The sequence below is a fragment of the Cavia porcellus genome, unplaced genomic scaffold (assembly GCF_034190915.1).
Source record: "Cavia porcellus strain 051 isolate PalLab524CR breed Dunkin Hartley unplaced genomic scaffold, mCavPor4.1 scaffold_4, whole genome shotgun sequence".
NCBI lineage: Eukaryota > Metazoa > Chordata > Mammalia > Rodentia > Caviidae > Cavia > Cavia porcellus.
In genome coordinates, this window is record NW_026947487.1 from 52,829,159 (window position 1) to 52,843,601 (window position 14,443).

General features: G+C 44.7%; 1 protein-coding gene across 5 annotated transcripts in view; it reads left to right on the top strand.

Moving 5' to 3' along the window:
- Positions 1-14,443, top strand: part of Myo16 (myosin XVI) — a 470,083-nt gene that overhangs the window by 181,862 nt on the left and 273,778 nt on the right. For all 5 annotated transcript variants that reach the window (XM_063247024.1, XM_063247026.1, XM_063247023.1 and 2 more), the window contains exons 5-6: positions 2,087-2,195; positions 10,278-10,402. In XM_063247024.1, coding sequence (XP_063103094.1) covers positions 2,087-2,195; positions 10,278-10,402 — 234 coding nt within the window. The remainder of the gene's footprint in view (positions 1-2,086; positions 2,196-10,277; positions 10,403-14,443) is intronic.

The window sequence follows — 14,443 nt, forward strand, 5'->3', positions numbered from 1 at the left end:
CCCATTCATGATTTAAAAAAAAAAAAAATCCTGCATAAAGTTGGAAAACATGGTCTTTTCTCAATCTGATAAAAGCCATCTATGACAACAGCCAACAATCACACTAAATGGACAAAAACTGAAAGTTTCCACTCTAAAGTCAGGAACAAGACAAGGATGTCTACTGTCTCCATTTTTATTCAATGTAGTCCTGGAACTTTAGCCAAAGAAATTAGACCGGAGAGAGAGATAAAAAGAATAAAGACAGGAAAGGAAGAAGTTATTATTTGTGAAAATGACATGATACTCTACATATAAAGGACTCCAAAAACTCTATTGAAAACACTGCTAGATTTAATAACCAAATACAGTAGTGTAGCCTAATATGAATTCAGCACTCAGAAATCAATATAGCTTTCCTATACACAAAAAAATTCACTGAGACAGAAATTAGGGAAAGAAAACTTTTCAAAATCAAATCTAAAACAAGTGACACACCTAGGAATTGATCTAATGAAAGTTGTAAAAGATCTCTACATTGAAAACACTAGCACTCTGAAAAAGATATGGAAGAGGATATTAGAAAATGGAGAGATATTCTGTGCTCTTGGGTAGGAAGAACCAATGTAGTGAAAATGGCCATATTTCCAAAACTGTTATACCGATTTAATGCAACTTGGATCAAAATTCCAATAGCATATCTCACAGAATTACAGAAAACAATCCTAAAATTCATTTAGAAGCACAGAAGAGACCTAGAACAGCAAGGTAATTCTGGGCAACAAAGGCAAGGCAGAGGGCATCACAATCCCTGACTTGAAATTATAATATAAAGCTACTGTGAGAAAAACAGCATGGTACTGACAAAAAAAAAAAAAAAAAAAAAAAAAAAAAAAAAAAACCCTGAGGATCAGTGGAATGGAATAGAAGATGCAGAAACTACTCTAGACACACGCAGCCACCTTATCTTTAACAAAGGGGCCAAACACATTCACTGGAAAGACTGACTTTGCACATGCTGAAGATTAAAATTTCTTTCATCATGCACTAAACTAAATTCAAAATGAATCAAGTTCTAAATATTAAAACAGAGGCGTTAAATCTGCTAGAAGGTAGAATAGGCAAAACTCTTGAAGACATTGGTATAGGCAAAGACTTTATGAATCAAATTTTGTGGCACAGGAGCTAGCACAAAGGGTCGACAACTGGGATCTCATCTTTATTAAAAAGCTTTTGCACATCTTATTAAAAAGCTTTTCCACCAACAGAGTGAAGAGACAACCCACAACATGGGAGAAAAATTTGCCAGCTGTTCCTTAAAGGATTACTACCAAGAACATATAAATAACTCAAAACAATCAGACCTCCCAAATTTAAAGACCCAATCCAAAAGTGGACATCTGAGGAGAATACACACTTCTCAAATGAAGAAATACAAACAGAACACCCATATATGAAAAATATGTTCACTGTCACTGGTCATTTGGGTCATGCAAAATAAAACCACACTGAGATCCCATCTCACCCCAGAAAGAATGGCTATTTCCAAAAAAATCAACCAGTAACACATGCAGGAGTGGGATGGGAAAAAGGAACTCTTCTCCACTGTTGGTGGGAGCGTAGACTGGTGCAGCCACTGAGGAAATTGGTATGGAAGTGCCTCAGAAAACTAGGATTAGAGATCCCATTTGACCCAGCTATTCCATTTCTGGGTATCTTCCCAGAAGAACTGAAAACATCATACCACAGTGATGTATGGGCACCCATGTTAAAAGCAGCACAGTTTGTAATAGCCAGATGTTAGAAATAACCTAAATGAAGAAAGCTTTGTGTTAATATTGTTTGGAAATACAATGCCTATAACTTGTACTCTAGGTAACTAATTTAAAGATAACAATACACAATGTATTAATGCCACTCTCCTGTTCTCGTTTTGAATTTTTTTCTCTTTAAAATAAAATTAAAAATAAATAAAAACAATTCTAGTTTCCTCTTTTTTGTCATCAGGGCTGTATCTGCCATATCCCAGCCGGACTGCAGGGAAGTTCATGATGTGCTCTGTATTTTAATGCTTCATGTTTAAAATCACTTTTTCCTCTTCCTCTAGGCGGGAGCCAACGTCCTGCTCCAGGACGTGAATGGGAATATCCCACTGGATTATGCCACGGAAGGGACTGAATCCAGCTCTATCCTACTGGCCTATCTGGATGAAAATGGTAGGGGACGCCTTGGGGGAAAGGGTAGAAGAAAAGAGTTGATTGACTTCTAAATGCATATGAGTTTTTCTAGCTATGCCGAAGTGACTTCAGACGGACGTTGTTGTAAAATATCTTTCTCTTCCGTGTTTCAATGCTTTTACTGCCCGGCTGGTTTTGTCACTGCAGCTTTTTGCAAAAGCCAGCAAACCTCCAAAGGTCAGAGGTGTGAGAACATTTAGCAGCCTCTGAAGCCCATAATCAGTAGGACGGGGTTTGTCATCATGGCCTGTGCTCCCCCAGCGGGGAAGGGACATGAACCAGCTCAGCTCACTTTGAGCTGATCAGCACAGCGTTGTATCCAGTGTCTGCTATTTGGGCCATGGTCCTGGTGCATCTGTCAGGGAGGACTTGGGTCGGGCACTTGTGCAGCACCTCAGGAGCTGCGCTGTCACACTTAGAATCCCAAATGCTGTCAAATGGTTCTGGCCAGAAAAGCTGAGGCAGAGCCTCCAGCCTGTCACTGAGGAGGATGCGGGTCATGGAGACTGAGCAGGACTCCTGAGACCTCTCAGCGAGGAGAATACGCCGCTCTGCACACTGGTGTGAGCGGACCACGGGGACACCACGGCTTCTACTCTCGGGGAAGACAACACCCAGAGGAGAGTAGCTGAGTTGGGTAAAACTTCTGATTTCACTTTTCTGAGGGCTCTCTGCACTGACTTCTGTTATTGGGGTGCTAGTTTGCACCCCACCAGCCGTGCAGGAGGGTTCCCATTTCCCCACAGCTTTGCAGGTGTTGGTGATTATTGGATTTCTTAGGGACAGACATTCTTTCTGGGACAAGATGGAATCTGAGCGCTGTTTTAATTTGCCTTTCTCTAGTAGCCAGAGATGTTGCACACCTTTCCTTATATGGACTGATCACTTACACTTCTGCCAGGAAGTACTTACTCATTTCTGTTGCCCTGCTTTCGGTTAAGTACTTTATTTGGGGAGATCTAATTTTCTGAGTTCTATCCACAGTCTAGGTGCTGGTCCCCTGTCTGAGGGTGGCTGGTAGCATGGTTTCCCACTCTGTGGGCTGCCTCTTCACTCTGTTTTTTCCCTTGGCTGTGCAGAGGTTTTTTTTAATTTGACACAGCCCTCGCTGATAGGTGGGTGTCGGGATTACTTCTGTGTGGCTGGGGCTGTGTTCAGTAAGCCCTTGCCTATGCCCATGACTTCAAGTTTACCTGTTTTATTCTACCAGCAGGTTAAGTGTTTCTACTTTAACCTTTATGTCACCGATTCATTCTGCATGGTTTCTCTGACACGAAAGTTCAAAATATAAACAAAGAACAAAATAAAAGATCTTTAGCCCATGAGTTAGGGATCAGAGGTGGAGGGAGGAAGGCGAGGCGGGGGGAGAAGGGAACGCAATGAAGAAAGAATCTCGGTGGTTCGCTTCCACGCTCCAGCTCTACACGGTGCAAGGAATCACCTCAGGTCGCAAACACGTCTGCAAACAAAAAATGACAAATCAGAAAAAAATAAAACAAGACCTTCCTCCCATGTGGGAAACAGCACAGGAGTGAGGGCCTCCTGTTCCTGCTGTTGCTGTGGAACAATTGCCATCTCCTTGCAGGAAGGCAGGGGCCTTTCTTCCCTGAAGGTGGGGTCCAGGCAGGGCGAACTGGGGTCCGCCCCCACAGCCTCAGTCCCCTTCACTCCTGCCGGGGCAGCGCACTCTGTGTCCTCGAGTCCTGTTGGCTGAGCCTTGTTAGAGATGATATGATTCCTTTACTTCCAAAGGGAAGGAAGCCTGCGTGGAGCAGACACCGGACACCAGAAGCCAGGAGTTGGAGTTTTGTAAAACTCCCTGGACAGGAGACAACTCTGAGTTTGCAAAAGAGCTTGGTTGTGTCAGGGTCTACCATTAACAATACCATTTAACTGTATACTTTTCCTTTTTTAGTGATGGCACTAAGGAATGAACCCAGGGCATTTGCACTGACCTGCATTACCAACATTTGTGTTTTGTTTGTTTCTTGCTTTGTAGTCCAGGCTATCTTTGTGCTCCCTATGCTGGTCTTGAACTTACAGCAATCTTCCTGCCTCAGCCTCCCGAGTGCCAGGATTACTGGTGTGTACCACACGCCCAGTCTCAGCCTTCTTTTTATTTTTCATTTTGAGACAGTGCCCAGACTGAGCTTGAACTTACAGTCCTTCTGCCTCAGCTTCCCAAAGTCCTGTGCCACTCCCGCCCCCCGGCTTATATGCTCAATAATTTTGAATATTCTTTTGTGAAGCATTTGTATAACTAAAAAAAAAAATAATAATGGTAAATATTATTGCCGTATTATGGCTATGGTATAGGCTGTGCTGATGCTTTACAGGTGTAGACTTGCCTGGAAATTCATTAAATTGTACAGCATTTGTGTCATAAGATGGCTTAAAAAATAATAAAATAACCACTCCATGAATGGCAAAAGTTTTTAAAGTGGGAGAAGACATTTCTGTGTTTGTGCTTAGTATGTGTTTTTGTGATTATTTCCTGCTTCTCTTACTCTGAATTAGTGAAAAATACAGTAATAAAAATCTCTTTTCAGAAAATAAAGTGAAAATCTCACTTTGCAAAGCAGTTATCATCCTTAAGAATCCTTTCTGGTTTGCTGAAGCACTTTGATAAGCACTGCTGGTGTTTGCAATATCAGTATTATCATTAACCGAAACAAGCACCATCCACAGAACGCTGGTTTAAAAACTGAGGAAGGGGGACAGTGAGAGGCCAGTGCTGACCCCTACAGTGAGGAGCGAATCTGTGGGCACCACAACTGTCACAGTCAGTTTGCAAGATCCATGTTTGCCAGAACAAATGCAGTTCCCTAAGGCGCCAGGGTCCTGCCCTTCATCTCTGTCACTGGCTGGGCCTCCTGTCCTGCTCGTCTCTCCTCTGCCCAGCTCCCGGTGACACTGTCTAATTTGATTCGTTCCCCAGTGCTCTCCTCAGCGCACTTGGAGCATGATCAGCAGTAATGACAGGGACGGATGTCCTTAGCCGTCCCTAATACCCTGAGATGAGATTTTCATTATGCGCCTCTGTGTTTCCGCACCACCTCATTATAACGAGGGTGCCATGGCGCCCGTCTGTTCTCTCTGCACTGAGAGGTTCCTCATCAGATACTTATCTTGCTGTCATTTTGGGTGCAGGTGGCAGGAGGGGGCAGCAGTGTCCTGAACAAGTTGATGGTGTGGAAAATCGCTGGTCACAGTTCTGACTATGCTGTCACCACCAGTGTGTACTGTAAACCTGGAACAGCAGTTAACCTCGGCTCGCTGCCTGGGCCTATGGGGCTGCAAAGCAAGACTTGTGCTGGGCTGAAGGAGAACTGGAGAGCATGGGGAGGCCCAGGCCTGGCATCCAGGTGGCAGGGGAGAAAGCCGTCAAGTCTCCAGGGGTGCAGGCACCTCAGGGAGAGTGAGCTGGGCAGGGAACAGGAGAGGCATTGTGTGTGTTCCCGTGGCCCCAGAAATTACACAGCTCCCCATGACCTCGCTCGCCAACATCTGCTGTCCTTCCCCTTGACCATCCTGTTAGAAACAAGCTGTGACTGCTCCCAAAGGTCAGCTCTGGGTCCTGCCCACCGGCTGGGGACATCCCTGCAGCAGCTGCCCCTTGCTTCACAGCTCTCTCTGCAAGGACCGCGCCTCTATCCTGATCACCCCATCTCTCTGCAACGCTGAAGCACTGTTTCTCCTGCGGTGGTCTCCTTGTGTCTTCCTTCCTTCTCTCAGGCTGAGATGGAAGCCTCGCTGTCCCTACAAGCTCTGACTGTGTTCTATACTCTCCCGCCACCGGCGAGGGTTGTAGCTTGTGCACACCACTGTCCTCCTCCTGTGCCTCCTGCTTGTCTGCTGCTTCCTGGGCACCCCTGTTACTGTGTACAGCTGGCTCCCTGATCCTGCCATAGCTGAAACCTGCTCTTTCTATTCTAAGGGAGCAGCTCCCCCCAGCTTGGCCACTGTGCCCAGGGCCAGCCCTCCCTCACGGTTCACCAAACTCCTACGTGAGCTGGCTCACAGATGTCCTGTCTTCCTTCTGCTTCTTACTAAGATTCCATTCTTGCAGTGGGCTTCCCAAGGTGACCACAGTTAGGGGACAGTGTGTCCCTGTCTGTATAGGATGGCTGTTGGCTCCCCCAGCTGTCCAGGCTTGGAGTGTGGGGATTAGGTGGGGGTAGGAATACCCTTGTGACTGCTGGAACCGCTGCTCTAAGTTTAACTGCCCAGCCCTGGATTTCTGTGAGTGCTTAGCAAGTGCCACGTTGATCTATGTGTGCTGTAAATCAATCTCGATGATGGCGACTCTGCTCAGCATGAGACCTGGAGACTGGAGACCACCACACCGTGAGAAATGCCATTGTAGGAGTCAGGGAACCCGGTGTTACTCATAGCAGCAGCTGTGTGTCCCACTGGATTAGGAGTGCTCTCTCCCCACTCTCCTCTCTCTGCCTTTTATTTCCTTCCTTCCTTCCTTAGGAATTGAACCCGGGACTTTTCCACTGAACTGCTTTCCCTGCTATTATTGTGATTTCTTATTTTGAGGCAGAGTATTGTTCGGTTGCCTGTGCTGGGCTTGGATTTGCTGTGTGATCTGGGGGCCACAGCAGGGTGGGGAGCAGCACAGGAGAGACAGGGGCTCAGGGCAGCTGTGGGAGGGAAGTGGTATCTCCTCCTCCCCTCTCTCTCCTCCCCCTCCTCCCTCTTTTCCCTCTCCCTCCTTCTCCCCCTCCTCTCTCCTTCCCCTCTCCCTCCTCCTCCCCCTCTCCCTCCTCCTCCTCCTCTCCTCCTCCTCCAGCAGGGGAATCCATAGCAGCACAGCTTTGCAGACTTGCACTGGCTGGTGTTCTGCCAATGTCGCAGAGCCCCACTCGGAGGAGCAGCTGGCTGGACCTCAACAGAATTCCACAGAGCAAACAGTTAAGGAAAACTGAGAGAGGATTAGGGTTGACTGAGGTATTGACATAAATTTAGCTTGCCTGTGTATTTTATTATCAAATGTAATTGGTAGCAGTAGTACCCTATGTGATACCTGTGAGTTTCAGGTAAATTATTTTGTTTCTTAATTCCTAAATAAAAAGAAATAACAGGTTCATCTCCAAATAGTAAATACAAGTCGGGTTTATGTTAATAAGTTTTCAGAACTTATTGAATGTAAACCAGGTTTCTCTAGGAAAATGGGAGTTGGTCCATCTGCTACAAAATGAATTTATGGTGAACTGTGATCATCTTGGTTCATTTCATTTAGGGTCAGTGAAAGAAACTGGTGTGACATGAAGAGAACATCTGTGGCATTCTTACCAAAATGCAAACTGCGTTTCTTTCCTGAACATATAATGGAAATCTAAAAACTACCTTTTTATGGTACTGGGGCTTAAACCCAGAGTGTTCAACTGGGTCACCTCCCAACACCTTTTGAGTTTTTATTTTGAGACAGAGTCTCACGAACTTACCAAGACTTCTAGGCTGGGCTCAAACTCCTGCCCTTCCTGCCTCAGCCTCTCACAGTGCTTGGGTTTACAGGTGTGCTGTACCATGCTGAGCTAAATATTGCATCTTGATTTACACCATATTTGATTCAATTGTGTTTTAAATCAATAGCATACAAATTCATAATGTTTCCCTGTGGTGTCTGCATCACAGAGACTGGAAACACGTACTCCTCGCACTGTGCTGTGCCATAAATCAGCTTGTGGTGAGCAATGTTTTGCCTCTGTATTTTAATGTGTGCCTTTCGTCTTTGAGCGGCTATGCTTTTGTCATTCCATTTTAATTACATGTTTAAATAATTTTTTGAATGATAAATACAACTTGTGTAAACACTGCAGTGTCAGAAAATTGAATAAAACAGAGAAACCTGAGATTCTTCTGCTGCTTCGTGTGCAGAAGTGGATAGTGGCATCCAGGAGATAATATTTTCCAAACTCAAATCCCAGGTTAATTTCTACAACTCTAAAGCTACAGGTACAGTGACGGGTGAGGCTGGTTCCTACCAGAACTCAAATGGCTCATACTCCAAAGTTGAGAGGATGAGGGTGTTCTTGATTTGTCTGACATGGATTAGCTTTGAGTAGAGATGTGAGACCCCTGTGTGACTCAGAAATGCAGTTGGCTTTAGTTTTCAGCCCACAGCCTCATCACTGCAGGAAAGGAGCTCCTGCCTCGGAGGGGCACACTCCCGCTCCAGAGGTGGGGATAACCAATGCAGCTCCCCCTCCACACCCTGTACTGCAGCCACGGTTGATTGGGGGCTTGTGTTCTAACTCATCCAGGTATCTGTTGGTGACACAGGGGAACTGTCAGCCCTGTTGTGCAAAGAAATTCTTGGCAGCTGGGCTTCCAAGTGCCTCTGTTCCCAGCCACCCAGGTTCAGAATAAGCCATGGTGAGCAGATGTGGGGACCCTCAGGGGAAGATGATGGCAGAGAAGCTTGAGATGAGCTTGTCTTCCTTAAAACTATGAAGTATAGCTTCGCCACTGTGGGCTCCATGTTGTTAGCCAACTTACTGGAGACACTGAGGCCTAGACAGGTAAAAGGACCTCCCCAAAGTTGGCCTGGGGGAGCAAACCCAGTGGGCACATCCAGAATATTACTCGGGCATGTGCATGGGTCCACTGTGCCAGGCTTGTGGTCCAGGTCTGCAGCCAGCACTCCATCGGAGATGAGCTGGAAAGTGCTCAGAAAAGCAGCTGGCTCATGGCAGAGGCTAAGGAGAGGGAGATTCCCTCACCGTCATCAGCACCATCTTCACCAGCATCAAAACCATCATCTTCACTACTAACTACCACAGTCCTCACAGCACCATCCTGATGGCTGTCCCACTAACGTCATCACCACTCACATCTCTGTCCCCATCACCCATCATTGTTATCACTGTGGTCAATGTCATTGTCATTTCCATGCCCATCACAACCACCATCATCACCACTGATGTCATCTCCATGCCCATCAGCCCCATCAACACCACCATGGCCATCATCTCCATCAGCATCATCATCATCCCACATCCATCACAACCACCATCATCACCACTGACATCATCTCCATGCCCTTCAACCCCCTCCCTACCATCACCACCAGCAACACCAGCAGCACCATCATTGACATCATCTCCATCCCCATCAATCCCATCCCCTACCGCCACCACCATCATCATCATCACATTTTCATTTGTACCCTGGAGCAGGTGAATTATTTCTCTTCAGTAAATATCCACTTTGTCAGGAATCAAAGCGAGGGCCTGGAGATAGCTCAGTGCAGAGATGGTCACTGTTGTGTCATGAATTTCATGTGAAGTACATGCAGTTGAAGAGTGTGAATAATAGGTAAAAAGAGTTTTCTAGTGTTCATGATCATCCTAAGTTAAGAAAGACTGACTTGTGAGGGTTTGGCTCAATGTTCATTATCTTCGTAATGTGAGCAGTCCTGAAAGGTTAGTTGGTGCATCCTTTTAAAAAGTTGTTTAGAAGTCACATTAGATGTGTTGGGAAACCTCAGACAGTTCAGGGGGTTCCTAAGTACTGTTGGCGCTTCTGCTAATGCTAGCATCACATTGCTATAGTGTATTTATAAGATATGACATTAATGTAGATACACTACTATTATTAACTAACATAGATATTATTCAGATTTTCACTTTTCAGCTTTTTATTAAAGTCATTTATTTTTAAATTCTAGGATACCAGATTGCTTTTAGGAGTAACTATATGAGCCAGAAAAATCTTAGAGAACAAAACTCATATCTTCTTAGTGTTTTAAAATTCAGTTTAAGTACTCTAAAGTTCTCCGGACAATGTATTTTGGTAGTTTATAATAAAACAGACATTCCTGGTGAGCTTGCCAGGTACAAGGCATCCCGTTCTAGCTCTGACTGTAACAAGTGGTTAACTTTTCTTCCGATACAGACTATAATCTATTGTAAAAGGAATGCACAGAGCAGGAAAAGTCAGCGGGCTTGGAATTCGGTGCAGAGCAAAAGTCGGGCTTCAGAGCCCATCTTAGGGGAAGCACAGCTGAGAGCAGTGTCTCGCTTTCGCTCTGAGAGTTTCTTTCTCCCTCAGGAGTGGACCCTGCCTCACTGCGCCAGCTGAAGCTTCAGAGGCCCATGAGTATGCTGACCGATGTCCGGCACTTCCTGTCGTCAGGAGGAAACGTTAACGAGAAAAACGAGGAAGGGGTCACTCTGGTGAGTTCACTTTCTTGACTCAAGAATTGTTCTCAAGGAGTCTGTAAATCTAGAGCTGAATATAATTCATGGTAAGATAATATGGAATTTTTTATTATAAAAAGCCATTTTGTTTATTGTAGCAATTTTAACAAACAAAATCTGTAGAAAACAATGTACAAAATACTTATACCACCACCTAGAAAGGACCCATGTGTGTCTGTTCATATACTTCCTCCAAGCCTTTCTTATGCATGTTTTTCCTACATATTTAAAATAAATTTGCATATTACTTTGTCAGTGTGAGTTCTGCAATGTGATTTACCGGAAAAGGCTTTCATTTTAGTTTTAGGCAAAACGAAGTGGGTTACTTTTGAAACTGATCCAGTGCAATTCTAGAAAATTCTGCTCTTGACATTTCTGTTATCTCAAGACCAGTTGTACTAAGTTAAAAATAGGCCAATTCAATTTGGAATGACTTTAATATAATCAATACTGGCCTCACAGTCACTTTTTGCTTATTGCCCATGAAACTGAAAATTAATCACAGTGAGAAGTAGTGTACTAAGCCTAGGAGGGGGCGGTGAAGTCAGACACAGCAGTGAGTAGGTTTGGAGCTGTGTGACGCAGGCTGAGTGGACTTGGGCAGAACATAGGACTCATCACCTGCTGTGGAGAATGGGGCACGAGGTTGGACACAGCAGAGGGACCAAACTGAGGGAGAGGGCTTTTCCCCATGGAAGGTCTTCTGGAAATATATTTTTAAGTTTCTGAAATGGAGATTCACTACCTGATGACTTCTAGATGAAATCCCTTTCTAAATATTAATGTTTAAAAATGTAGATTTCATGGAGTATTTTACTATTCTTAGCACTATTTTACAATTTTATCATTGTATAAAATGTATAATTTTAAATTTATAAAGTTTTATGAAGTCATGTATTATAAATTTAGTCTTCCAAATTCAATATTTATGACTTACAAACTTCAGAAATCTTTAGGAATTCAGCTGTAAGTTATTAGAAAGAAACACAAGCCATGTTCAGAGTGCATTGGGAAAATACATGATCCAGTGGCAAAGGACTGTAATTGACTTGCTGAAGAATCTTCGTAGACCACGTGTTGGAAACAGAGTAGTGAACTACCCCATGAAGATTCTGTCAGAGTCTCGTCTTGATTAGGAAGATGGGTCAGGTAACTGTAAATGAGCAAGTCTAGTATGTCAATAATAAAAACTGCAAAGAGGACAAAGCAAAATGAGGCAGGATGTGTTGGCTGATGGAGATGGGTGAGCTCCAGCTGATGAAGACAGTACAGATTCCTGACCCAAAGGAGAGGGACACTAACCCAGTGGCTGTGAGGAGTGGCTCCCTGAGGTGTGAGGGAGTGTAGGTGGCCTGAGACCCACGTGATTGGTGCTAGATTAACAGAGAGACAGAGAGGAGCCAGGACTGGACTGCAGTCTCCTGTGGACCTCCGACTCCTGCTCAGAGTGGGATGGGAAGACATCAGAGGAGTCTGAGACAGGAAAGACACCTCAGTTTTAACAGGATCACTTACTCGGGCTGTTGTGTAGAGAGGATGGACAGGACCTAGGGGGCAGTGGGAAGCTGGGAGATCAGGGCAGTGGTTTTTCCAGAAATTTAGTGAGTTAGTCAGCTTTTCCCACATGCTGCCAAGAGAGAAAGCAAATAAACTGGATTTGGAGCTAGTAACTTGGAGATCATCAGCCCCTACAGCTTAGAAGGGGGAGGTTTAATTTGGCTCATGTTTTCAGGGGCTCAGTCCATGGTCAACTAGTTCCAAGGCGGGATCATTATGGCTGAAGAAGACCTGGTGGAGCAAAGTGGTTCAGGTCATGGTGACTGGGAAGCAGAGTAGGAGGAAAGCACCAGGCAGGAAGGGACCAGGAACTGGAAACAGACCCAAGATCACTATGTCCCACACAGCCTCACCCTGACACGTGCTTGACTAATCTACTGCAAGGCTTCCTAGCCATCATACTGACAATTGGGCTTCACCACTGCATCTAGGGAGCCCCGATGTGGCTCAGACAATGGAGCTGGGGGCTAGTGGGGGTGGGGTGTAAATTTCAGAATATTTCATGAAATAATTCAAGGGAGCTTGCCGGTGGGTATAGGTGGGAGATAAAAAGAAGGCTTACAGATGACTCCAGGTACTTTCAGCTTGACCCATCAGTGTGATACAGGTGACATCAAAGGACATAGAGGAGGCTGTCAAGGACACAGGCATAGTGCCTGGAAAATCAGATCCGTTTTGGAAAGGTCAAGTTTAAGTGCCTGGTAGCCACTGAACGGTGCTGGTGAGCTTGTGCCTGGCCAGGAGTCTGGAATTTGGGGAAGATCTGGGCTGGAAGAAGCTTTGGGAACAGGCACACAGACATGATACTGGCATCCTTGATACTGGGAGAAATTACCTGTTTGATAAAGGAGGACTCCAGGTGAGCCGTGGAGGTGAGGAGAAGAGGCAAATCCAGAAGGAGGAGGAGATAGATGCAGGTACTAAGGCAGGAAGGAAGCCAAGGGAACAGGTCCTAGATGCCCAACTGTGATAAGGAGGAAGGAGTGGGGGGCTTTCTGCACTGTGGAGAGCACAAGCAGATCACAGTGGTAACCGGATTTGGAGTCTGTCCCTTGGAAGAGAGTTTGGGTTTGCGGGATTGGTAGGATTAGAAGGAGATGAGTGTGAGGTGATTAATAACTCCACATATTGTATGTAATAAATTCATGCCTGATGTGTGACACAAGCGCAATGGAGCCTTTGCTTCTGTGTCCTAGAAAACACAGCAGCTTTCTGTCTTTGAATGGAAACAGCTAGCTGCAGATAACCTACTTGCACTGGTGGCCACTAGTTCACCTGAATACTGCAGTAGAGAAGCAGCTATTGTAGGGACCAACGAAAGCAATAAATTGCTCTCATTTTCAGTGATCTTCAGTTTTGGCATTGCTGTGAGCTTTATACTTTTACGAAACGGTGGGCACAGAAGCCACAAATGACTGCTCCGTAATAACTGAACACTGTGAGGATCATCTCTGAGCTCCCAACCAGACAGTAACAATGAGCGGAGGCAGGAATAGTCTCCTGAAGATCACAGCGTTTAACAAGCACCGTTTGGGTTTGATTCTTACCTCTGAATCGTATCTACTTATATTAATAAGCATAATTGCTAGCATTTTCCTTAATTTTAGGTAGATAGCTGTCTTGTGTTTTCTGTCTATTTTTAGGAATGAAGATAAGAAAATATTTTTCTTTGCAGATTGATTTCCAGTTTCTGGGTTGTGTTGTCAGTTGTGATTCAAAATTAGCCATAATTTCTTGAGCTATTAAATTGTCATGTTCACAAGATGAAACACTCAACAAAAGACTCAAGAAACTGGCTTCTAGTGAAGTGGTTTTTATGTTGCCTTTTCCTCATTATTAGAGCATTCAACTACACAGTCAAATATAATACAGATGTTTTTGAAATGATCTTTTGGTTTAGACAAATATTCTTCTGAAATATAAATAAAAGCCTCAGAAAAAGAATAATTTTTAAATGCTGTTTACCAAAGCATATGAAGGTAAATTCCTGAGTTTGAGTGCCCACAGCGTCTTTGAAGATGATGCTGTACATTTATGCTACAAGACACCGATTCTTCACTGTTGGACCACAGAACCCGATGTATCCCCTCTGGCTATTGCCAGTACTGACAGCTTGCTGGGAAATAATGACCCAGAAGATGCAGTTAGGAAGCACTTACATTGATGGTCCCTTTTTATTTCAGCAGTGCTGGTTTAGCCCTTATTTCTGAGTATACTTAGCCAGTGTTGTCAAGTTTCTGGTCAGTTTTGGGGAACTGTAACCATATGATCATTGTCACAAAATGTAGTCTCAATTTAGAGGGCAGGGTGTCTGCTCCAATAAAATACTGAAAATGCCCAACTCAGAAGGTTACTGGCTACTCCTCAAGAGTGATTTTCACCAACTCGTGTGATGGTTTGTGTCTGGATGGCCCTCAAAGCCTCGCACAGTTATGGTGAGGGGGCTTTTCAGAGGTAGCT